This window comes from Podarcis vaucheri (assembly GCF_965113315.1).
Source record: "Podarcis vaucheri genome assembly, chromosome: 13".
Lineage (NCBI taxonomy): Eukaryota > Metazoa > Chordata > Lepidosauria > Squamata > Lacertidae > Podarcis > Podarcis vaucheri.
In genome coordinates, this window is record NC_138751.1 from 28,451,372 (window position 1) to 28,477,061 (window position 25,690).

A 25,690-nucleotide genomic window follows, 5' to 3' on the forward strand; every position below is an offset into this window, starting at 1 on the left:
TTATTGTATTATTAGAAGGGTGTGTGGCTGTGGGGGGTGTGTAGTTGTGACTCATGAAGGGACCCTGAATTTCTGAACTTGCCACTACACTACTGCACATAAGATGTAGTTTGAAACATGTTATAGATTACCAGTAATGCAGTTCAGAAGTGCCCACCCTACTCCTCTTTGCTGAGTGGGGAGGAAATAAGCCACAGTTTAGTGTTATATGTGAATCAACATTTGCAGTTCATTTCTCTCCATGTGCTGATTTGCACATGATGTTACGCCATTGCTGTAGTTTGCTTATTTCCAACTTGACAAAGGGAGGAGCAAGGGGGGAGCTGTTTGAACAGTTCCTCCTTGTTGATGTCATTGGATAAAAAGTGCTGTATAAGGGCGAAGGATTTCATTATCTCAAAACTGTTGAAACTCTCAATCTATAGGTTCAACAGGATGAATGAAAGGGACTAAGGCTACCCTAGACTCCCCGCCTTCTATGTATATATTTCATGGAAGTCACAGCACAGGTTGTTAGTTTACGATGCAAGGGAGAGAAGCGGAGGTGACCAAAACAATGAATGTCACCGTTTGTTTGCCCTTCCCATTATGTGGTCTTCTGTGCTGCCACCAAGTAAATGGTTGTCCCTCCCCCCCCCACTACCTTACTTAAAAGAGTACTTTATATTAGGGGCAGGGAACCTGTGGCCCAATGGATGTTACTAGACTACATCTCCCATCATCCCAGATGCTGTATGGAAATAGATATACAGTATGAGAGTTGAAGTCCAACAATATCTGGAGGGCCCCCGGGCCCCCAAATGTGTGTTATAACTTTGGTGTTTCTTGTAGACTTTTTGCTGACCCAGCTGGACTGGATAGAGTGCAGCTTGGATGTGAGTTGAAAATCAAGGAATCGGGCCAAGGCTAAATCTCCATTAAATTTAGTTTTTACTAAAGGCGTCGAAAGGCAGTAGTTATTATAATGGTGCTTCTAGGGGGGAAACAAGGTTTCAAAGCTGCGTTAGCAGTTAAGCAACTAGGATATGAAAGTAACATGGTAAAACACATCCATTTAAATCTTGTCTACAATGTTTTCCTACTTAAGCAAAGTTTACTTCAGCTCATCCTAATTCTGTGGCAGGGCAGTTTCCAGACTTCTTGTTTAGATCAGCTTCTTTTATCTCTGTAATCTGGGTCTTATGCAACTCTCAGCATCCTGGCTTTTTCCAGTTTTAATCTTTTTGAATGGACTTCCTACCTGCTTGTCAGTTTCACTTATAAGCAATATTCCATTCAATCAGTAGTGCAATAGAGTATTGCTAAATTTCTAATTTGAATAAGGTTTCTCTTTGTAGTTTACCTTCCATGATCTTTTTGACACCCGCCCCCCACCTGGAACAGCTTCTAAATTCCAAATGACCCAATACCTAAACAGAAGGCAACCATTTTATAACTAAACACAAAATGGCTGAAGTTTAGTTTTCTTCACACACATTTGGAATCAAATGAAACATAGGGTTGTATTCAACCAAATCCTACTCAGAATAGACCCATAGAAACCAATGAACCTAAGTTAGTAATGTCCTTTATTTTCAGTGATTCTACTCTCAGTAGGAGTACTATTAAACACCTCACATAAATTGTGTCAGTTTAAAAATTAATTATAACAAAATAAATTGCCAGATAATCTTAGTAAAGTGCTTATCTGAGTTGTTTGTACCAACTCTGCCATGAAGCTCTATTTTTATATTAAACTATATTATAAAAATAGTTCCTTTGACAATGATCTATGCCTATGGCAGAGTTAAGTAATGTGCAGCCACTCAGTCTGAATGTAGGACATGAAATCATGGTCAGCTGTCATGTAGAGGGAAAATGGCAATTTTCTATACTTTATTGTTGCACAGCTAAATATAATAGGCCAAAATGATAAAAGAAGGAAATTAAAAATCCTTGAGGCTAATTCTGCCCTGAAGGACAGGATAGAAATTTAATAAATAAGTATTTTTTTATTTTGCTGATCCTTGCATAATCTGCTTTAAAAATGCTGCCAATTTCCAGAGAGATCTTGACCTTGTTTTAAAGTACAAACTTAGAAGTCCTTTTATAATTAAACTTGCTTTTCTACTCTAAGATGCCTGACAAAAACTGATTTCGTGAGTGTAGTGATTTGATGCAAATAAGTGAATTCCCTTTTCCTCTGCCCCATTCTCATGGAGGAACCAGTTGATTCCAGCTACCATTTTATTGACATTTAGTGAGTCATATGATCCTATGTGCAACCATGAATGAATCTTCAGTAACATGAGATTTCAGAGAAACATTATTTTGGGCTGGCTCTAAAGTAGGTTGTGCGTTCATGCTTACAGCATGTGTATCTATAAATGGTTTTTCCATTCTAAATATAAAGCTTATTTCAAAACATTTTTGAGAAGTTGAATTATATACCAAAAGTCTAGTAGCCCCCTCTGCTGAGTGGGCTGTTTGCTAGTAACTATCCTAGTAGAAGTGGTTGGAGATTGACATTATGTGACATTTTTGCCACAAGCTTTGCTGATGTTCTAAAGTTCATCACAACTGGGGCTGAGAGTGTAACTGAGCTACTACTGTACAGAACAAGTTTTTATTTTAGGGGCAGACATTCTGTTAGCAATAATGTTACTTTTGTGGCAAATTTGTTGGCTCTCCAAAGCAGGGGTCAGCAAGGTTTACCTCGCATGTGCCGGTTCACTCCAGCAGAGATACATCTGTGGGTCGGATTGTATGCGCCCCCCGCGATTTCCGGCGCCTGCAGAGCCATGATTATCAGCGCCACGGAAGCGAGTCGCTGCTCTGTACTGTGCCAGTTTAGTGCAGCGTGCGGGGACTTGCCGAGTGGGCAGCTCGGTTTGGGGGCGGCTTGTGGGCTGGTTAAACAACCCCCGTGGGCCGCTTGTGGTCCATGGGCCTTAGTTTGCCTACTCCTGCCCCAAAGCCTTTGAGATAAAATTATGTCTTATTTGGTGATTCCTTATCCTGCAATCTCCAGCCCTTTCACGTAGTAGTACAGTACATATCCAGTTCCACAGCAGGAATAGGAAATGGAATGTCCCAGGGATAGGCTAGAAAAAGGGATTCTTTAAAAAAGAAGCTTTTTATTTTCTCTTTCCTCCAAAGAGCTCAGGGCAGCATGCATGGTATTTCCGTCCTCATTTTATTCTTACAATCGTGTGATGAAGTCAGTCCAGGAGATTGGCCCAATAAACTTATGGCTGAGCAGAGATTTGAATAGAGACCTCTCTGGTCCCTACTCTTCCACTACTGGTAAGGAGTTGTAGAGCAGAACTAGAACCAATACCGGACTAAATTAGTGCTGATTAATCCCAAGAGACATGTATTGACCATCTTTAATGGGAAACAAAGAGCAGCTTTTAGAATGTTCATTCCCATGCCAGGCCTCTTCATCAGTTATCTATGCCCCATTGTAGTCTTCACAGATCACTTCAACTGTAGAAAGTTAAATGCGTAAAGACAATATAATGTGGTTACTTTTAGTAATAAAGGGATATTCTCAATAATTCTGTCTAACAAACAAAGCAAAAACAATCTGTTTCTTAGATTTTTTTTTTCTTTAGGCAAAATTATCCCTTTTCCAAACAAAGAGCAGTTTTTTCCTCCTGCCAGAACTAATGTGCAAACGAAGAGGAAAAGCAATAGGCTTTTGGAGCAGAACATTGCAATATCATCTGGAATGGCTCAAGTCATACGCTGCCATAAGCATTATGGAAGCATGGTTGTGACTCTGCTCCAACTAAAGTCTAGATTGGCATTCTAGTACAGTATTTATTTAGTGGGTTTCTATCCTGCTTTTTTGAACCGAGTTCTCAAAGTGGCTTACAATGTAACAAAATGCAGTTAATACATTAAAAGCTCCACACCTTTGGGGGTGGGGAGAACCAGTCTGGCTGATATCTTCAACCCCTTTCTATCCATATGTTGATTTTTAAGTTGTTTGTAATAAAATGGACAATGCTTCTAATAAAAGAAGACCCAGGGAACCAGAAGCAATGCACCTTAAATCAGTGTGTCAAGTTGATAGCTTAAATGAACAATTATTGCCTTATTCTGCCATTAAAAAAATGCAATTCTGGAAAATAGATGTAGGTTAGGGGTAAGGCAGTTCAAATGATGTTTGCAGAAGCCTCACAAGCTATATATCAAACTAAGAATTAGATTTTTTTAATGTTCAAGAAAGAAAACTCAGAATCTCAAGAAGTCATTTCATGCTAGAATGCCAATTCACACAAAGTGTAATGAGCATCTCTAATTCTTCCAGCTGCCTGTAATAAAATTACAGCATGCAAGTGCATGTGTAGTTTGGTTTTTTTTAAATGAATTGGGAGCACTAAATTAGTTCAGTGCTGATTATTCCTCAGTGCTATTGAGTACCAGCATTTTGCATCCACATTTGGCCTGTCATATGCACAGAATTGTCCCACGAAAATTATAGCATACCATATTATGTTTATTATAATGCCACATGAGCTAGGAATAACGGTTAACTATGAGAAGGTGCTCAGATCCGGCTAAAGTTGGTTATGATTGACTAAGGCTGCAGATTGTTCTCAAAGGCTTCGTACACTGTATTCACCTCACAGAGCTACAATTCCCAATGTGTTTAACCTATAGTTCCCAAGATTCTTCGGAGGAAGTCATGTGCTTTAAATATACAGTACATGAGTATTGAGATTGGTAAATGATGGAAATTAAGTTATGATTTTGAAAAGTATAAATTACAGATTTATAGTACAGAATTACAGTACAAAAACACATAAAATAAGGTATCAATTTGCTGTTTATTTTCATTGTAAAGAAAGCAGGGGATGGAGGACGTGGGGAAGTCCAGTTGATTATGAAAATAGATTTGAAAAAGTGAATTTTCTTTTATAATTTCTTCTTTTTTTCTGTAAAATCGCTTTTGTTGTGTTATTGACGATGTATTCTGACCTTGGAAAAAAAGCAATAAAAAAATTATTTAAAAAAATATATATATATACAGTACATGGTGAACATGTGAAATAGGCCCAGTCTGAAAACAACTGTTTTCTGGAGGCATTGCACTTGAAAGTTGAGATGGACAAATCTGACAGTTTCTGATCTGTCAGGTTTTGTGGAGGTTTTTGCATGTTTTTACTTATAATTTCATGCTACTTCTGCATTAATCCTCTCAAATTGCATATTTATGTTTGTGTGTGTTCTCAAAGTACATATTTAAATATATATTCTGAGATAATTTTTAAATTGCTGAGGTGCATTGCAATGTTTGGAGAAGTGTAAAATCCAATAGATTGCTGAATTCTGATCCGCACAGTAGTCTGAGATACTATATTTCTTATAATAATGTATGAAAACTGAATTTTTCTAGCATTCATATCTCAGAGGGGGAGCATGTCCTCACTTCATTGTAACGAAAATGTTTTGTGTGCATCTAATTCTTGCTGACTGGTCGTCATGACTGGTTGCTTGCATTATGTAGGCTCCCCCCCCCCCCCGCTTAGTGTTTTTGTGTTTTGTTCTATAAATTTCCAGTAATACAACTGTCTTGAGTGATTAATTATAATAAAGGGTGATCTGGAAGATTGACAGATGATCAGCTAGACAATTAAATTATTCATTTGTATGTGCAGAGCACACAGTGGTGGGAGGCAGTAGTTGATGTATAGGAGCATATTTCAGAGCTGTATGCATTCCCACACAAAATATAACTGCTATCTTGTAATTCAGATTTGGCCTTAAAGTACAACTATCAGTGTGCTTCCCTTGTTTGTGTATAAAATAACCACACACTCTAGTCTGCTCTATTTGAAGCCTAATTTCAGTGAGGGGAGAGGATCCAGTGGTACCAGGAAAGGCCCATGTGGGCATAACTGCACTCACAGGTCCTAGAATGGAAATTGCACTCTGTGAGTACAACTTTCACTATCTGAGGGCCAAACTATTTGTTGTTATTGTTTAGACGTTTAGTTGTGTCCGACTCTTCGTGACTGCATGGACCAGAGCACGGCAGGCACTCCTGCCTTCCGCTGCTTCCCGCAGCTTGTTCAAACTCATGTTTGTAGCTTCGAGAACACTGTCCAACCATCTCGTCCTCTGTCGTTGCTTTCTCCTTGTGCCCTCAATCTTTCCCAACATCAGGGTCTTTTCCAGGGAGTCTTCTCTTCTCATGAGGTGGCCAAAGTATTGGAGCCTCAGCTTCATGATCTGTCCTTCCAGTAGCACTCACTCCTTAAGAATGGATGCGTTTGATCTTCTTGCAGTCCATGGGACTCTCAAGAGTCTCCTCCAGCACCATAATACAAAAGCATCAATTCTTCAGCGATCAACCTTCTTTATGGTCCAGCTCTCACTTCCATACATCACTACTGGGAAAACCGTAGCTTTAACTATACGGGCCTTTGTTGGCAAGGTGAGATCTCTGCTTTTTAAGATGCTGTCTAGGTTTGTCGCTTTTCTCCAAAGAAGCAGGTGTCTTTTAATTTCGTGACTGCTGTCACCATCTGCAGTGATCATGGAGCCCAAGAAAGTAAAATCTCTCACTGCCTCCATTTCTTCCTCTTCTGTTTGCCAGGAGGAGATGGGACCAGTGGCCATGATCTTAGTTTTTTTTAATGCTAAACTATATGTGATGCTAAATGTGTAGAAATGTGTTAAGTACTAGGTGCTGTGCCTTTGCTTGCCAACTCTACCTTACCCCCAATCCTCCTCAAAGCCATTTACCCTTCTCCATACTTCTCGCCAAACCTACCACCTTCCTTTGCCCCTTGCAAAGATAACCCAGCAAGCCCAAGCTTACTGTGACAGCCATCTGATTTTCTCCACACTCATACCCTTGCATTTCTAACCTCTGCTGTGGTGATTTCCCTAACACCAGCATCCAGGAATATAGCTAGGACTGGCTAGAGGCAGCAGGAGAACATGACAGTGGAATGTATTTGGGAGCAGGTGTGTCTATGTGTGTGGAAAGGAGATTGTTGCTGTGGCCCCAGTGCCTGCTATTTGCACTAGAAAAACCTATAGGGTGAATAGGGTCTCTCTCAGACCATGAAATAGCAGGTGTGGGACTGAAATTGGCCCCTTGCATCTGCAATCTTGCCTTAAAAATCCATTCAAGTAATTGCTATTTTCATGCTTTTGTCTCAACTACTTTGGCTCTTGTATTGAGTGATAGTGCTTTATCACTGAAAACTAGGATAACAGTTATCCCTGAAATTAGTGTACCGAAGCTGTGGTTGGGTAGCTGAGGGTTGGCCAACTGAACTTGAACCCAAGTTTTGGAAGGTTAGGTTTATCTAAGACTGATGGGATTGTAACTTTCCCTCTGGAAGAGGGTTGTAGTCTGGGAGCTGCTTTTGATCCAGGTTGTTGCAGTGGCCAAGGAAGAAAGAGGGAGCCTGGCCACCCGGGTGAAGGGGGAGGCAGCGCCAACATCAAGCAACCCTGCTCCACAAGGTGTGGATGGGGTGACTAGCACCCCACACCTTGTGGGAGCAGTGCTGAGGCTGCCTTCTGCTGCCTCCGGGCACTGGGAGTGGAGGGAGAGTACTGTTGTGCTCTTTTCCTGATTGTGGGCTTCCCATAGGCCAGGCACGTCCACAGGTAGACCGTGATCTACCGGTAGATCACTGGATGTCTGTGGTAGATCACTGGCTCCCCCCAAAGAAGCTCAACAACTTTGGCTCCCTTAAAAACCTCACTATTTTATCCCTGCACTCCCCCAAAACGGCGCTCTCCTCTTTTCTAAAAAAAGTGCAACAACTTTGACCTGAATCCCCAAAAAGGGGGTAGATCACTGCCAGTTTGTGAGTAGATCGCAGCCTCTTGGGAGTTGGCCACCCCTGCCATAGGCCATCTGGTTGGCCAGTGTGAAAAAGGATGTAGAACTACATGGCCTTTGGGTCTGATCTAGCAGGGTTCTTCATATATTCAAACTGCTGTTCTGGAATTTAATAAATCTCTGTCTGGTCTGTATTAGGCAGCATTTTTTTTACTTCTCTTGAAGAATCAGGTACTCAGTTTGGGTGTGTTCCTGGCTCATTACTCGAATTTTCAAATGGTAATAGTGGCCTGGAGCACTTTCCAGCAGCTTTGGCTTGTGTACATTGATAAAATGGATCTGCCCACAGTCATTCATCTGCTTGTTACATTCAGATTTGATTATCATAATGTGGTTATGTTTCCTGCCACGAAGTGAACATCTTTACTCTTCATGGCTTCCTCTACTGAAACAGCACTTTATCCTCTGTAGCTCTGTATTTTCAATTTTACTTAATAATGACGATTTGTTTTACATACATAACATCCTTGGTCACTTTGATTGACTCCCCCCCCCCGTTTCCAAATTTCCCCTTTTTATTTTCATTGCATCTAATTATTTATCCACTTAATTTTTACTTTAAATTTCTCATCATGCTTCTCACTTTAGTTCATAAATGCTACAACAATCCAGCTAATGTCTCAATGTTCTTGCAATGTTCTTTGAAATAAACTATAAAGTTTTTCCAATCTTGACTAAATTTTCTTTCATCTTGGTGCCTGATCTTCATGGTTAATTTTGCCATTTCGGCATAGTACATCATCTTTATCCTCCATTCTTCTTTCGTTGGTAGACACTCATCGTTCCACTTCTGGGCAAGCAGCATTCTGACAGCTGTGGTTGCATACATGAACACTTGCTTTTGCTTCTTTGGTACTTCCTCTCCTAAAATTCCTAGTAAAAAAACCTCTGGTTTTCTAACAAAAGTTTAAATTTTTTTTCATTTCATTGTATATCATTTCCCAGAAGCTTTTTACCTTTTTACATGTCCACCATGTACCACCTTATTCTTTAAATTTCCAACAGATATTAGATGATTTTTTATGCATCTAAGTAAGCTTTACTGGAGTTAAATACCATCTATACATCATTTTCATATAGTTTTCTTTTAGCGAACTACATGCCGTAAATTTCTTTCCACAGCTTTCCCCATGTTTCAAGTGGTATGTTATACCTTATATCTTGTGCCCAGTATATTATTACTGCCTTTACCTCTTTGTCTTTCATCTCCCATTCCAACAGGAGCTTGTATATTTTTGATAACAATTTCTAATTATTATCCAATAATTCCTTTTCGAACTTTGATAATTCCTTCCCAAAGCCCGTCTCTTTATCACTTCTAAATATGTCAATTGGTTAGAAATATTGTAACGAATCTGTTAACATAGATTTTATATCATTATATTCCTTCATCTTTAATTTATAATCTGATTCTGTTAACAGATAATTTATATCTTGACCAATTGCCTTTCATATATTCTCTGTAACTTTCATGTTTCCTGTGCACTTTCTTTCTTATCCAGCTAACTAACGTACTGGGTACAGTGAGAAAGCATGGTGTTGCAGTCAAGGCATTAGACCAAGGTTAAATGGAACAGTTAATTTAAAGAGAATTTATTTTATTCTCAGATTTTAAAATGAAAACTTAAAACTTTTTTCAAATTTCAGCCTTCAAATTTAACCACTTCCCCTCTTGCATAGCTGTGAAATACATGGTTGTTTTTAATTTGTTTGCTTCTGCTATCATTAGTGTCCAATGACATTCCATTTAAGAACGGCAAGAAGAGTGCCAACATGATCATATGATATATATCATTACAGTGGTTTATTTTAAGCAAGCAATTCCTACCCCTCACCCCCATCTAACCTGAATGTCTTGTGAAATTAAGTGCACGTTTAGTTTTATTCTTCTATATCAAACTGATACAAACTTTTGTAATATTTGTTGGCGGGAGTCCAGAAAGTATACCCTCTGACTTCCAAACATTTTTGTATCTGATTTAGGACATATTTTTAATTGCATAATAAACAACACTGCAGGAGACAGCATACAAAGTAGCAAAAAACTAGGGCTTGAGGATGCTGTTAATTAGAAGGTGTAATTCTGTATCTGTTGCTGGGCTTTCACTTATGTTTGCAAACAATGGATTGATACTCTGCTTACACATCTGAAAAACTAATGCATAGAAAACATGTTGGGGGTAAGCTAGAACTTGTGTGAAACACAATGCCATATCATGCAAAATAATACCATATCATGTAAAATTGGTGGTATTTTTATTTATTGTGAAAACATGCACACTTCATTCCCAAAGCTACCAGGGAAGCTTAGAGTTAGAATTTTCTGTTTCTGCAAAATAATATGTTGTTGCTGATCACTTAAGTCACAATTATTAGCTACTTTAAAAATATGATGTTTTTCTTCTTCCCACTACCTGAGGTTTCAAATTGCAAAATTGCTTGCTATCATAGTCATAAGCTAAATAATGTCTCACTTTGGATTTACTTGAAATCGGGAATCCCCCATCACCTCTAGCATAGCTTATAGAATCTATGCTGTAGATGGATAACTGGTAGATCTTGGTCCCTCGTTGAGTCTTCTTGGGATTGGGAGAATGTGGCACTGCTTCTTACCTCCCATGTGTTATGAATAAGACTGACCCAAAGGCTTCTGCAGCATCACAGCTGTTGGTGGAATTATCTCTCATTTCTGAATGAGCCAGCTGCATTCTTCACCATGGGAGGATGAATACTATGTAGAAAAAACTACTGGGAGTAGTGGTGGGGAAATGCTAAGACCTTATGGCTGGAGGAGCTTCAGCTCTAGAACACTAAAGGAAGCCTGATCCCACCATCTACTAAACTAAAGAACCTGGCCTTTCATACTTTTAGGGTGTGGGGGGGGGGGTTGTGTGTGTGTACAGCCTATTATGTCAGGTGTGAGGCAGGTGAGTGTGCTTTGGGGAAAACTACTTCATGGGCTAAATGGGGAGAGCTGGTGGGCCAAATTTGGTCCACAGACCAGAAGTTTCCTATCCTGGATCTTAAGGGTGCCAGTAGCAACATAGGGTGATAATGATATTTGCAGAGATCTGGTTGTTTGGTATGGATTTAGGTAGTCACAATTTTGGAGTAAGATGGATGATGAGCATGTATTGCAAAGGAGGCAGGAGCTACAGAGGAAGGCTTGCTTTTTAAACTTTACTGGCATTCTGCAATAATCTACTCTTCCTTTTCAAATCACACCAAAACTTTATTGCTATGGTCAATAACCAGGACTACTATTCATTTTCTAGATAACCTTTGTGACAAGATGGCTGACCAGCACCAGGATTTCAATATGACAGATGACCATTTGGTGAGCCAAGCTAGATGGAACCAGACAGGTGAGCCCGATCGGGTGGGAGACAGGAAGGAGCTTCTTCCACAGGATGGAATCCAGGATGTTGGTTCACAGTTTGGAGAAAGGCTGTATGTGGGGATGGAGCCTGGAAGTATAAATGGGTTAAGGAAAGGTTAGTCATGAATCCTAGTCAAAACTACTATTGTGCATGTTATTGCCACTTGCTGCCAGCTTTACTGCTTAAATGTCAGTTTCCTAACAAGGAACTTAAATAATTGCTGTTTAAGATGGTTTTATTTATTTATTTAGTAAATATCCATACCACCCTTCATCCAAGGATTACAGGTTTATAATACAAAAGCAAAAGAATACATAAAATAGTAACAAAACAAACAAAAAAACAATAACCACCCCACAGTGTTTAAAACACCATATAATGTTTAATTAGTCAAAGGCCTGAGAGGAGAGGAATGTTTTTGTCCGGCACCTAAAGGTTTGTAACGAAGACGCCAGATGAGCCTTCCTGGGGAGAGCATTCCACAAATGGGGAGTCACCACAGAAAAGGCCCACTCTCATGTTGCCACCCTCAAGACCTCTTGTGGAGAAGGTACATGAAGAAGGGCCTCAGATGATGATTGCAGGGTCTGGGTTGGTTCATATGAGGAGAGGCAGTCTTTGAAGTATTGTGGTCCAGAACCAAAGCGGTGCCACCCACCCCTAACTCAGACAGCTGCTCCAGAAGGATACCATGGTATTGAAATCCACTGGGAGGTTGAGGAAAATTAACAAGGACACATTTTCCCCATCTCTCTCCAACATAGATAATTGCACAGGGTGATCAAAGCATTTTCTGTGCCACAACCGGGCCTAAACCTGGTTAGTGAACTGAGTTAAACTACAGTTGTCTGTTTTGGGTGTAACAGGGAACTGTAGAGTAAGCTGAACTTAAACAAACCCAATGCAGATTATTTGTTGGTTGAAAAGGGGGACAATAACGTATTTGTTATTATTTGATTGCAGTGTTCCCATTTTCAAAGCTTCTACAAAGTGATTGTGTTGTCTTTACAGTAAGAGGCAAATCTTAAATTAAGAAATAGATTCACAGAGTATTTATGAAATGTTACAGTAAAGGAAAGATATTTACAAATTAACAGCTTTTTCTCCAAGCATCCTTGTCCCTTGAATATTATGTTAAACTCTGGTCTGGGCTACGTGTGACATGTCTCTGTGTAACGTAATGTATATCTCTGTGCATGTATGTATTTGTGTGTATTTCAGAATTTGGAAAACTGTTTCTCATAGACTTCACTTACTATGTGAAGCGATATATTCTACAGTTACAAAACACCAGATTTTCTCTGTGGACTTTTAAAAAAACCAATGTAGTTGTCATTTTTCTGAAACCTTGAAGAATAGTTCTAGCATCCCCTCCCTAGATATCAGGGGTTACCTCTTCTTAGTGTGCATTCAGGTGTTGCATTGTTTTCTTCAGTGTTCTCTGTGATACTGGTTGTTGAAAGCTTCAAGGAGTATCAGTGCCAGTACTCATCACTGAACAAAGTTGATCAAGCCACCGTCCCATAGCACATCAAAAGTGGTATTGTGCATGCTTGGAAGTAAGCTTAACTCAGATTAGTGGGAGCATCCAAGTACATTTCATACTGGATGGATAACAGAGTACAATCTTAAACTAACCAGTTTGTGTACCCAGAAGCAAGGATCAAATTGGCATCAAGTGCCAGAGATATCTATAAACATAGTAGTATAAGAATTGAGGTTCAGTATTCTGTCAGTTGCCAGCCAGATGCTCCAAGGAATTCCAAAAGCAAAACTTTAAGGTAGTATTTATTTAATAGGTATAATGTAATCTGCTTGTGGAAATCATTTCCCCATAACCACCTGTTTTCAGTACCATTTCACTGTAGCATTGTCTATGGCACATGTGCAACTGCCGTACACTGACAGACCACTGGTCTAACTAGCCCAGCATTGTCTACTGCAGCTCTCTGTGGTCCCAAGGGACCATTTACATACACAGCATATGCTGCACCCCACTAAACTATGAGTCCTCCCATTAACCCAGGACCCACACATACAAGTGAGATCTGCTGGGGTGAAGTTGTCCGGAATGGCTAATTCCTTTTAATTGCTGTGGAAGTTCTAGAACAGGGTTGAGTTTCCCCAATTAGGCTGCCAGGCTGTTTTCCCAAACTATGTCCACCTGCCCCATACCTGATGTCATATGTGATGTCAGGTGTGCAGCAGGCAAAGATGTGGCCACAGAAATCAAGATTGAACTACGTGTGCATCTTGCTTGATTTGTGTGCACCAGCTTGGGATCCACCTCAGTGGTTTATTTTTCATCTTTGCTTTTAGATGTTGCCAGGCTTTAATCATTTCCCCAGGAGATGATTAGTTATTATCAATAGCATTTCTTAGAGTGGTGAATGGCACTATTTAGTGGGAAGAAACTCCAATGAAAATCCTCATTATTACATATTTTTACATGGCTGGTTTTTTGTTTATATTTTAAAATTTTATACATGGATGTTTTATGATGGCCTATATTTGTAATGCCTAATAAAGGTTTGGCGAAGTAAGTAGATTAGTTATTAATTCCCTATCCTTGTGATCATTTGGAGATAATTTCTTGGAGTATCATCTGTGCAACAAGTTGAAACATCAAGAGTGTTCATGGAGGCATTCTGAGTTGCAGATTATAGAATTCCTTTTTCCTATTTGAGCTTGATCCCTGCTGCCTTCTATAGTGCTTATCTCCTCCTCAAGCAAGCCATGTTAAATGCAAAGAGAGTCTGAGAAGTCCACCCCCCCTTTCTCACTAATTCTTGCACCCACACATACTCTCCTTCTCTCTCACACACAATCCCTCCCAGTGTCAACTCTGGTGAAGAACATGGGATAATTGCAGCCTTTTAATCTTGGACAAAAACCTGTAACTTATCAAACTGCATCTCCCCCCTCTCAGCTGAGTTTGTGACAGTAACAATTATCTATGGATTGCTAGACCTCTGAGGGCAGCCACCATTTTCCTCAGATGGCCTCAACTCTTTGTAATAAGACAGTGCTCTAGTGTCTGGAGCTTAGCTCACACAGTCAGTCCAAAGACCTATGGTTCTCATAACAGTGCAAAACTTAAGAAGCAATGTTCTTTGTATAATGGAAAGTCCTTGAAACATTGTGGTGATAGCTAAGGAGTGAGTTTGCCACTCGGGATGAGACAGACCTAATGACACGATCCAGGATATGAGGAGGAACAAGGCATAAGGAGTATAACAGTGGATTTCCTGGTGAAAACATACAGAGAAATGATTGGACACAGTATTAAACATATCTGGGAGGCTTTGCTCAGCCTTGATTTTTATATTCATGGCAGGATCTTTCCAGACTGATTTGTTATGGGACATGGCAGCAAAAGTCTGATGACTATTCTGTCCTTTACCCCCTATGAAATCAGTAATAATACCACAGGAAAGTTCTTTTCTGTGAGAGTTAGTTACAGCACCTGCTAGAAAATGTTTACTGTGGGGTACTGTGGGATTATTTGCTGCTGAAGACTAGTGTGAGGAGCAGCAGAAGAGAGCTGTAGAAATTAGTTTATAGCTAGCTCAAGCCAGTTTTAGAGTTGCTTAAATGAGCCTCTTCAAAAACAGTGTGCACTGTTGTATCCTCAGTGCCAAGCTTTTTCGTAAAAAAAAAAAAAAAGAGCACCCAGCAGAGAAATACAGCTGAGATCCCAATTGTGGGGATGTTCCTGTTGATGCCTAGGAAGAATAACAACCTGCATTGTCTCTACTAACAACAGAAATAATAAGACGCAATAAAAATAGCAAAGATACCTAGCCAGCAAATAAAACTTTTAACAGCAGTAGCAGTAAAATATATAACATGAGCAGAAGGATTACATACCAATTATGGCAAGACCAAGCTATACAGTACCCCCTCAAAAGCCATAAAGTCTTCCTAAGCATGAATTTTTAATTCCGTGGTGGAAGGCCAGCAAGCAGGAAACAAAAATAACTTTCTTAGCTGGGGTGTTCCAAAGTCTGGGCCTGACACAAGAAAAAGCCCACTGACTCCTTCAAACCAAATGTCTGTTTGAAAGCAAGGAAAGGTCTCTGTAGAGGACCTTTGTGTGTAGTCAGGCTCATACAGAAGGAAGTTACCCTTCACATATCCACTGTGCCCTTATGTAGTTACCTTTTTAATCTCCGAAAGAGCAGTAGATAGATATGACAGATATGTCATAATTAGTACATTTATCTGTCCTCTTCAATAGAACTCAAGATGGTGTTGCCAGGGAGGCTCCCACACAGGCACTGACTAGACATAGAGTTGATCAGTTGCTGCATGAGGTGCCTTCAGGCTGTGATGTCTCCATAGCATCAGGACTATTAACCTCACAGTTAATCAGAGCTCAGGCTGCATTTTGGCTTAACTTCAGAACTACCTTGTTGTTTTCAATCCACTTCATTTTGAAACATCAAATCCTTGACCTTTTCACTTGGAGAAATATGCAGTATGTGGGAGCTTTCCTTCTGTTCCATACAGAAACTTCTTAATGATCTCCCTTAATGGAACTATTTGGTTGTCAGTGCAAATAGGAGGAGAAAGTAAGGGTATTCTTGCAGTCCTTTCTCCTTCCACCATTTGGACATATAAATAAAGTACCCATTGACTTCCTCTTCAGCTGACTTTGCCTCCATGTATAGGCTCTGGGCATTACCTCCCAAACCACATGCACCACTACAAATATTTCCATGCTGTTGTGATGCACGTCACCAATTTATTGTGATTGTCCAGAGCCACTTGGAAAGCACTTAGCTGCAGGTAAGCAACTTCCATTTTCTCTCTGTGCAGTTTTGGTTCTCTTGGACTTAGAATTATGGGGTGGGGTCTAGCGTAACTTTTGTTGTAACCGCAGCCTGCCTTTGTCTACTTCCTGGCTCATGATTCTTGTCCATTTACAACATTCAGTCATTAGGGCTACCTCCTGATACAGGGGAGAAAATCAAGTCATCTTTATATCGTACAGGTATAAAGGAATTGATAAAAGTTCTGAAAAGTCTGTTATGTCAGCAGAGAGAATAAAAAAATGAGCTCCACAGTAACACTTTCTCAAATTCTTCTCAGTAGACACTCTGCATGTTGCCCAAGCCCACATATCTAAGAACACCCCACATTCTTCCCCTCTTCAGCCAGTAACATCTTTAGGGAGACTAAAGAGGCTCAGATCCTGAAGAAAACAGAGAATTATGTCTCCAAACGCTGCCACAATTCAAGCTCATTTTTGTCACTAAGTCCTTTATGCATAAGTTGTAGGAGGTTGTGGATTCCTGCTCTTCTGGACGCCCTATTACAAAAAGTAGATATCTTCCTCTTGATTCTAAAAAGTGGGAATTGGCAAATTCCTGACAACAGTGACCAACTGTGGTGATGAATGACTTATTTACCTTTACAGAATAAATTGCTCTGAACATTTTTTGTTTGCTTTCTTATATAAAGAACCCCTTATTACTGTCATGCTCTAGTATTTGGAAGTGCACTTTCATGCAAAGCAAGGCGTGGCCCACAAAATTCTTTAAATGGTAGTAGTAATGATCTGAACCTAGCAGTAAAAGGAAAAAAAAAATCTGTCATCTTTGGACTTCTTGATTTTTTGCTTTCGTTTTTGTTGTCAGTTGATGCACCTCACTGATCAGTTGCTTTTAACAGTTTCACCTTAGTTGCTTTGATGCTGCCACTGAAACTTGAGTTTGGCGTTTTCTAGTTCTGCCTTTTCCTGCTAATGCCTGATCTTTCTGCTAGCTGATGGTCACATATGCATGCACACACTTTGCATTATGAAGATGAATTCAAGCACATTTTGCACCAAGGACAGGCCATACTCCAAAGCTGATCTCCTTTTGCTGAGTGCTGAATGTGTGTATTTCCAGGCTCTCCCCTCCAGATACCAGTTGATGATGGATCTGATGAACCAGAGTCTGAGGCTTCTGATGCTAAGAGTACCCCAACTGTGGAAGGTGGGAACTCTTTGTCTCGTTACTTTGAAATTCACAGCAGTCAGCACTTTATTTTTTAGAAGTGCACCAATATGTTTCCCTCCTAAATAAGCAGAGACTTTCTTTCATTTTAAATTATCTGTATTTAGTTTTGACAGTTGCTGACACAAGAATCACTATACACAGGATAAACTGCATTCCTACTTCCTCAAATCCAGCATGTCTACACTCAGCCAAATAATATATTCAAGGTCCTTGATAGGGTGTTAGATTTTGACATTCTTTTAACAATTATTATTCAGTAAGAAATTAAATAGAAAAACTTTGCCAGCAGGAAGGCCCTTTCCAGCCCACTGAAGAAAATTCAGACTGTAGCCACTTTCTCTTAAGGTTCTATCTATACTACTGGTTTACTTGATTTCACGAACTCTGGTCTTCCTACAGCATCTACACTGTAAATTTCTAAGCATAATAGGGATATGCAAGCTTAACTAGACTGCTGTCTTACATACTGCAAATAAACTGATGATGTGCTAGTCATTTATGAGCTGAAAGAAATATTGTTCATTAATAAATTATAATCTATAAATCATTCTTGCACCCCACAGGTGAGTGGATGGGTAGTTTAAAACCTACTTGCATGGTTAAAAGTTGAATATACTGTTTGAAGTGGGATAAATTTCCACACTATAATTTAAAAGTTAGTCTTGTGGCAGAATCCCAATTTCTCTCTCTCTAATTGTGCCACATTTGCCTGTTAAGCCCTTTATCTTATCGAAATACTTGCAAAAGTGCACCCTTGAGTGAAGTTATTGTTCTCTCTTCTGTTCCTCGTTTAAACTGAGCACATTTGTAGCATAAGATTGTCCTGAATCCAGTGCAATGGGAAAGTCTTAGGTGAGGATGGCCGAGTTACTCAACCTGATTTGGGAGTAGGCAAAATGTAGGTGACAAAAGTTGATAGAGGGGGAAAGCCACGAAAATAATGTGAGTCAACTCTTGGGCAGAATGACTCAAGGTAACCTGTAGTGTATGCATGTCCTTATTGGTATATTTAAAGCTACATTTCAAAAATATTGAAATGAAACTTGGTGGCGTTTTTTGTGGGAGAGAGGGAGAATTAAATTACTTTTCTCTTTTGGGCTGGAAATGCTCTTGAAGATTCAGATATCAAATGTGTTCTACACTTATAACTACTTGTTCCATTAGATACTATTTTTTGGTAACACTGTAATCTGTGAAACCTGGCAAGTAGAATCTTTTAGATTGGGCATCTTGAAGAATCATTAAATCCATAAGGTAAGCAATTTTCTAAATGTTCTTTCGGTAACAACCAAATGCACACAATTTTGGCAACAAATATCAAAAGATTGAACAATACACAAAACTGAAGCAAATTTATTTGCAACCATATCCTTAGAACATCATCAAACAGAAATATTTTGAAGGATATCAGACATTTTGAGCTCGTGGCATCAGTAGCGTTAGGGAAATCAACAAAAAAGGGAAAATATCTTATAAAAATTATTCACTCTGAAGATCTTTAGCTGAAGAAGGACAATGGATCTATGTGCCAGTCCTTTGAAAAGGGCCAAAATAGCTAACATAATAATAGTTTATCACTTGTTTCTCTGGGCTCCTTTGGGAGCAAGGGCAGGATATAAATTTAATAAGTAAGCCAGTCAAGTCAACTTTGCTGTCCCTAGATCTCTTTTCTCAGAAAAAATGGAGGTAAAAGTAAAAAATAAATAAATCTCCCATTGTACTCCCATTGTCTGTCTCATTGTCTGTCCTGTCTATGTTCTGTCTCTTGCTTTGCTTGAGTGAAAAACGTGGGTTAAGGAGTTGGTAGTGGAGCATAAATTGTATACTCTGTAACTTGCCATGAGTGGTAAGTCAAGGCCTTTAACACCACTGACCTACCCAAGAAAACAGACACTGCACATGCTTGGGAAGTTTCTGGTGTCATGTTTCTGACACCAGGCTTAGTGGTGAACCCTCTGTTCTTTGTATGGCCACTTTCCTATTCTGATCACCCATAAACACAAACCTATGCCACATGTGCCAGGGCTCAGTTTAGGTATCCCCTTTATCTGGAAGAAGCAAAAATGAGTCCATGAAAGTCTGCCTCCTACAAACCTCTGGATGACTCCATGAGCTGACAAGTAAACATGGGGGTGAGGAGAACTACACATTTTAACTTCAGGGAGGTGGAATGAATTGAACAAGGGTTTTGGATGTGAGCTTCAGGTTCAAATTCCTTTTCAAGCTTGCAGTTTGTGTGGCTTTGAGCAATAATTAGTATGCAGATTTATATCCCAAACCTTTTAGGTTTAATTGGCTCTTGTTTCTGGATGCAAACCCCATCCTCATCTCATCTGAAGAAAGCATGGTACATGACTGCCTTTGAGTTGCCGTCTTTTACAGCAGGCTATTACTCCATTTTCTTAAAGTAGCTAATATCTGAAGAATTTTCTTTTTCAGTGCTTTTAAAGTGACAGTTGCTTCATTTTGCCTTTTTGTTTCAGATGCTACTGCTCCATTAGTGGAGGAGAGAGTGCATGAGAATCGAAATGCGACTCGCCAGCATGCAGAGATACCTGAAGGAAATACAGGTGAGGCCTCTTAGGAAGAAAATGATATGAAGAAAAGATTGAAATAGGGCCTCTTCACACATGACCAAATTCCTTCCTGGTATGTTTAGTATATATGTGCTTTGCATTAGTTATTAATAGCACACATCCCTACAAATTATACTATTAAAGATCCATGTGGGAAGACATATTTTGCTGTGTTTTAAGGGGAGATATCAATATTTATACATGTGTGCACCATTTATAACTGATGCAAAATTTATGTATTCTGTTTGTGTATATGTATGTATCATAGTTACATCCCCCTCTTACTTTATAAAGCTCTGAGTCAGTTTACATGAGGCTCCAAATGATCAGGTGCACACTTGCTTAATTTGAGCACCATTGCTACAGCAGGGTCTCCATACCATTTACTGTTATGCATTCCCTGCTTCCCTGAGTGAAAAAAGTACAGGGCAGGACTAGAGTTTCATTTCTGAAATGAGAGAACACAATATACTTATAATGTGTCTGTAATGTTTGTTCTTCTTTGCAGTCACATAAGTAGGTTGTGTACCTGTAGAGAACAACATCTCAAAAATAATAATAATTAAAAATAGTGTTTCAGAAAGCAGGAGCTGGCTAACAAAGTCTTTGAAAGGGCATGCCTATTTTTTCCTCAATATCTTTATTTTTGGCCAACATACACTGTTGAATTGACTTGCCAGTTTAGGGTGGTTTTTTATCTCTCTTTCATGCTGACACCTTGGCCTGTTTGCACACCCCTATTGAAGGGACAAGTCACAATTCAGCAGCACTTTCATAGGCTACACCTTTGCCAGAGCTCTGCCAATCGGCTACCTGATCTACTTCATCAACTTTTATCACAGAACCATGCTAGCTATATCAGGGCCAGGGCAAATACAACCCTTAGGAGAGTCAGCCTACATAACTGGTTCAATTGAGCTGCCTCCATCCACCTTCGGGTAGGTCATCTTGGTAGTCTCCATATATGTGACTGTGTGGAGCCCACGAATAAAAAGTCAAATTACTTCATGAGTGGAATAGCACTTGCTTGTCCCTTGAGGCATAAGCATCATGCAGGGTCTGCCCACTCAAGGGGAGAAAGCCAGTGTGAGCTCCCGAATTTCTAAAACATTTCTGAGATGTTGCTTTGTGCAGATGCAGATCCATATGTTCTGATTGCACAGAAGACCACTTAAACATTAGTTACAAGCAAACAACTTGTCTTTCCATTTACAAATATAGAAGTGGCCTGGAAGCAGTTGACTGCTACAACAGGAAAAACAGTGATCCTTCATCAGTTTTCTAAAAAGAACAACTACTTATGCCCCTATAAATCCCTTTAATTTCTCCCCATTTGATGATTTAAATTTAACTAAATTTGCAACATTCTCTCTAAATTCAGACCCATTATAAACAGTTTTTCTGCTCTTCCTGCTAGCTCTGATTTGTGTCATATCCCACAGGCTGGTTGGGAGGAGAGAGATTTTCAGACCATTAAGGAAAATATCCCCAGTGACTAGGGAAGATTAATGTTCATTTGACAAATCCCTAACCCCATCAAGTGACACTGTAGGCAGCAGCAATAATGATAGACTCAATAAAAATGATCAAGGCAGTTCTAGCTCATAACAATATTGTAAAAAACAGCCCCTGGAGACAGTCCTCAAGTTATGAAATAAATAACTGAGCCTTGTAAAATGTGTTCCATTAAAAACCAAGATAAATGGGCAGATCAATCTTAATCATACCTTATGGAGGAAGCAGGGACTTGGGACTTGAAGAGCCCCTCCCAAGGGAATTTGGGGGTGGGGGGATTGACCAATTCTATAGGTGTACTACACTCTGCTCTATGACTTTGTGAAGGCATGCACTAAATCTGAGGTTGAAGGGAAAAAATCAAGAAGCTGCTTGTACCTCCTAGATATGCTTACTCCCATTGTTCTAAATGGGTATAGCCATACCTAGGTCTGCATAGTATCAGGCTGTTAACCATTTTGTAGGGAAGGATGCTCTCACTTTTGAGAAACTTCAAAATAAATTCATTGCAATATATATGGTCAGATTTATTTTATTTATTCGTTAATTTTTTTAGTAAGATTCTATTTTATAAAAGCTGTCAATTTTACTACATCCTTCTCCAAGCTCTGGACATAATTCACTGCTGAATATGGCTCAAGAGTAGATCAGTGCTGATTTGTTTGAGAGGGGATGTTTCTATCCATTTCATCCCATTTTCATTTAAATGTGCTGCCATTCAGGTTCAATATGTTTCATTCCTCTGATATTAAAAAAACAATTAAAGCTGGTAAGAAAGTTAGAGGCATTTGTCTTGTACCATTTTTAATGTTGAAACCATTTCCCCATCCTCGACTTGAAAAATGTAGCTGAGGAAGCAGACTTAGGCTCTACTTCTAGCCTTGAAGACCAGGCTGCGGGGGATGCTCAAGGTAAGTACAGTATTGTTGCTCTGCAGAACTTAAAATGCTAAGCTATGGACTCCTGGGTCGGGATGGAAGTTACAACCAGATAGAAATAATATTTGGTGTGTTGGTTCCTTTTTTATAGCCCACAAATATTAGCAATCCTGCTTTTATTTTTATGGTTGAATCCCTTATTTTCATTTTTGCTGGGTTCTGCGATTGCTGTTACCATGAAGGAAAGCATCTTGGAATCCTTATACTTCCATCATCTTTTGTTCTGCACTGTTTTATTAAGGAAATTAATGGAACTTAGTACAGTACACACAATACATACCCCTTATTAAATCAGTGATTGTTCTTGTTTGGGAATCACCATAAACCATTGTTTTTCATTAGGGAAATGAGCTACAGCAAGTCTTGGGTTTTCACACTCCTCTGGTGTGGTTAGGAAGAGTTAAAAAAAAATTCTGTCCATTTGAACTGACTGCAGTTAAGCAATATGTTCAAATCAAGACAAATTGTGGTTTGTTAATTCTGTTCAGTTGAAACCAGCATACTTCAAACAATAGTCTGTGATGCTGGCTTCTTTCAGCTAATTAAAGTTAAGATAAAATACAGTTAAGGTTTTTGATGCAGTGTTCGACTGTGGTTAATGGAAATCAAAAGTCAAAGCTCCCTGTCTCCTCCTTACAGCCACACTGGAGGGGAAGGGGAAGTCATTAGCTTGAGGCTAATGCATGGAGCAAATCATTGTTAAACCATTGTTTATTGTGGAGGCCATTCACCTTCACTACTGTTTTAGAATTTTAGCAACATGCCTCACAAAAGATAGTAGAGAACTAGTAAAAAGTACAGGAAAGGGAGGTGGAAGGTGGTGATTGAGTGTGCTGGAACACTGCTATCGTGGCCCTAAAGCTGTGAACTTTTTTTTTTTTAGCATGCCTTTATAACCCAAAATAAGAGAAATACATTTAGTACTATAGTGATAAAGACCATGAGTGAATAAGATTACAGAATAATGATAGATATTATGAAAATGAAAGTTTTCAGGTAATTAACCTACAGATCTAATTTTTGAATTACTTCAACAAACTGGTTGAAGTAACTATTGAAAATGGGAAGAAATATGTGTATGTCTCGTAGCACTGTTTTGATAATAGAGGTTTATTTTTTTAAACATCCAGTATCAGCTTCTATTATTTTGCATTATTCGATGGATTTTATAAGTTAAATGCTTGTGTTTGTGTTTCATTATCGTAACTCACATTTGAGAAGTACAATATTGTGATCTCAAACAGATTAGGAGTTCTGAGGACTACTTTTAGGCTAACCAAAGTAGAGTTGACCATAGCAAATGGTGCTGTGGTATTCAGTTTTGCTCTTTCAATGATATTCTCTCAAATATTTATAATTAATAATAATTAAAAATGGCTTTCTATTGATATAAACATGCTAACTTCTTACTGTGCCTAATGCCCTGCTTGTATACCTTAATAGAACTGCATACCTCAGTATTGCTGGGGAGAGTTGAACCAAGAATTTAGGAACACGTTGTTATATAGGTTAAGAATGAAGTCACTCAAATGCAAATAGGTTAAGAATGAAATCACTCAAAATCCAAAATAGCTTGTTTATCTGAGCACCTATGAAATCATCCAAGGCATATTATAGCTACCCTCACAACAACAACAACAACAACAACAACAACAACAACAACAACAACAACAACAACAACAACAACAATTTATTTATACCCTGCCCATCTGGCTGGGCCTCCCCAGCCACTCTGGGCGGCTTCCAAAAGAATATTAAAATACTATAATACATCAAACATTAAAAGCTTCCCGAAACAGGGCTGCCTTCAGATGTCTTCTAAAAGCCTGGTAGTTGTTGTTCTCTTTGACATCTGGTGGGTGGGTTTTCCACAGGGAAGGCGCCACTACCCTGTAACTTGGCTTCTCGCAGTGAGGGAACCGCCAGAAGGCCCTCGGAGCTGGACCTCAGTGTCCGGGTAGAACGATGGGGGTGGAGACGCTCCTAGTAAATTTCCTAGAATTTACTCCCTTTGTGGGAGATCATTGATGGGCTAGAGATTTTTTTTGGGGGGTGGGGAGTCTCTTCATCATTAGGCAATGAAATTGAATCTGCACAGACTGATAAAGCCCATCAAGCAGATTGTGTGGAACCCTTTTATGTAGCCACTATGCTAAAGATGCCAGATGGATACATGGAGTTCCACACAGCTGAAAGAAGCCAGGAGAAGGCTGTCTTCAGAATTCATAATCAGTTGCAGGATCTTATTGAGAAAGTGGTTATTGGCATGCCCACAACATCAGTACCTAAAAAAGTTGGTGCAGGATTGGGACCAGCCAGCCTAAAAATGATGGAAGGGTTGGGACTTTTGAGAGATTCCCTGCTGATTTCGATAAGCAAGCCGGTGGGAATTGCTCACACGGCATATTTTCCAACAGCTGATGGCTCACTCTACTTCAGAGGTGATTTGAAAGAAGTTGCATTTGGACAGATAAAAGTTGAAGACAGAGACACTGATGAAACAACTCAGCAGGATAGTCTGGATGAGAGAAGGCCATTCGTATCAGAAGATGAAAGGTGTGCCATGGTTGCAGAATTGGACCCCTCTGAGCATATTTACCAAGTTGAGGTTGAAGCTAATGTCCCGAAGGAGAGCAAAACTTTGGAATGTGTACTAGAAGTAGGCAAGCTTTCAGGGGAGAGCATCTCCCTGGAAGGGGAGACATTGGAAACTGTGCAGGCCTCAGAACTGCAAAAGGCTTCTGGAAAAAAAGCTGCCTATTGTACACCAGAGAAACAAAGCAGTCGATTGCCACTTCTGAAAGGTGTGTGCATGTGCGTGTGTTGCTCAGTTGTCCTGCTTAAAGAAAGCAAGACTGCTAAAACCACAAATGATTTTGCACATCTCTCCCTGCTTCGGCAGTTTTCCTGATAAATTGACAGGAAACAAAAATGTTTGTGTGGCACTGCTCTACATCCATGGCTGTCTGCTTCATTTGGACTTGGGGTGTGAGTACAGTCCATTAATACAATGGCTGCATGCTTATCCTGCATGGATGCTGATGCTGCTTCTCACCAATCACCACCGCAATTTATATTTTGTGGAATTTTAGCTCTTTTCACTTCATCTGAGATCCTCCACTGGCAGGTCTTATAACCAATTAGATAAGACAGTGATGGCCAAACTTGGCCCTCCAGCTGTTTGGGGACTACAATGCCCATCATCCCTGACCACTAGGGATGATGGAAGTTGTAGTCCAAAAACAGCGAAGACCCAAGTTTGGCCAACACTGAGATAAGATATAGGTAAAGCAAGAATGGAGCTAACTGATCTTGGCTTTGATCAGAAACTTACTAGATAAGCTGTGTCTCATCATTCTTTCAAGTCTCTGATTCTCATCATGCATTCCCATTCTAGCTTATCTAATAGCTGTCAGAG

At 39.6% G+C, this 25,690-nt stretch overlaps 1 protein-coding gene across 19 annotated transcripts in view; it reads left to right on the plus strand.

Annotated features, from left to right (window-relative positions):
- Nucleotides 1-25,690, plus strand: part of MAPT (microtubule associated protein tau) — an 84,125-nt gene that overhangs the window by 27,545 nt on the left and 30,890 nt on the right. For 5 of the 19 annotated variants that reach the window (XM_082195692.1, XM_082195686.1, XM_082195693.1 and 2 more), the window contains 4 exons: nt 11,131-11,220; nt 17,133-17,219; nt 19,727-19,813; nt 22,183-22,245. In XM_082195692.1, the coding sequence (XP_082051818.1) occupies nt 11,148-11,220; nt 17,133-17,219; nt 19,727-19,813; nt 22,183-22,245 (310 nt within the window). In that variant the 5' untranslated portion in view covers nt 11,131-11,147. The other 14 variants (XM_082195680.1, XM_082195682.1, XM_082195681.1 and 11 more) reach the window with 11 other exon arrangements.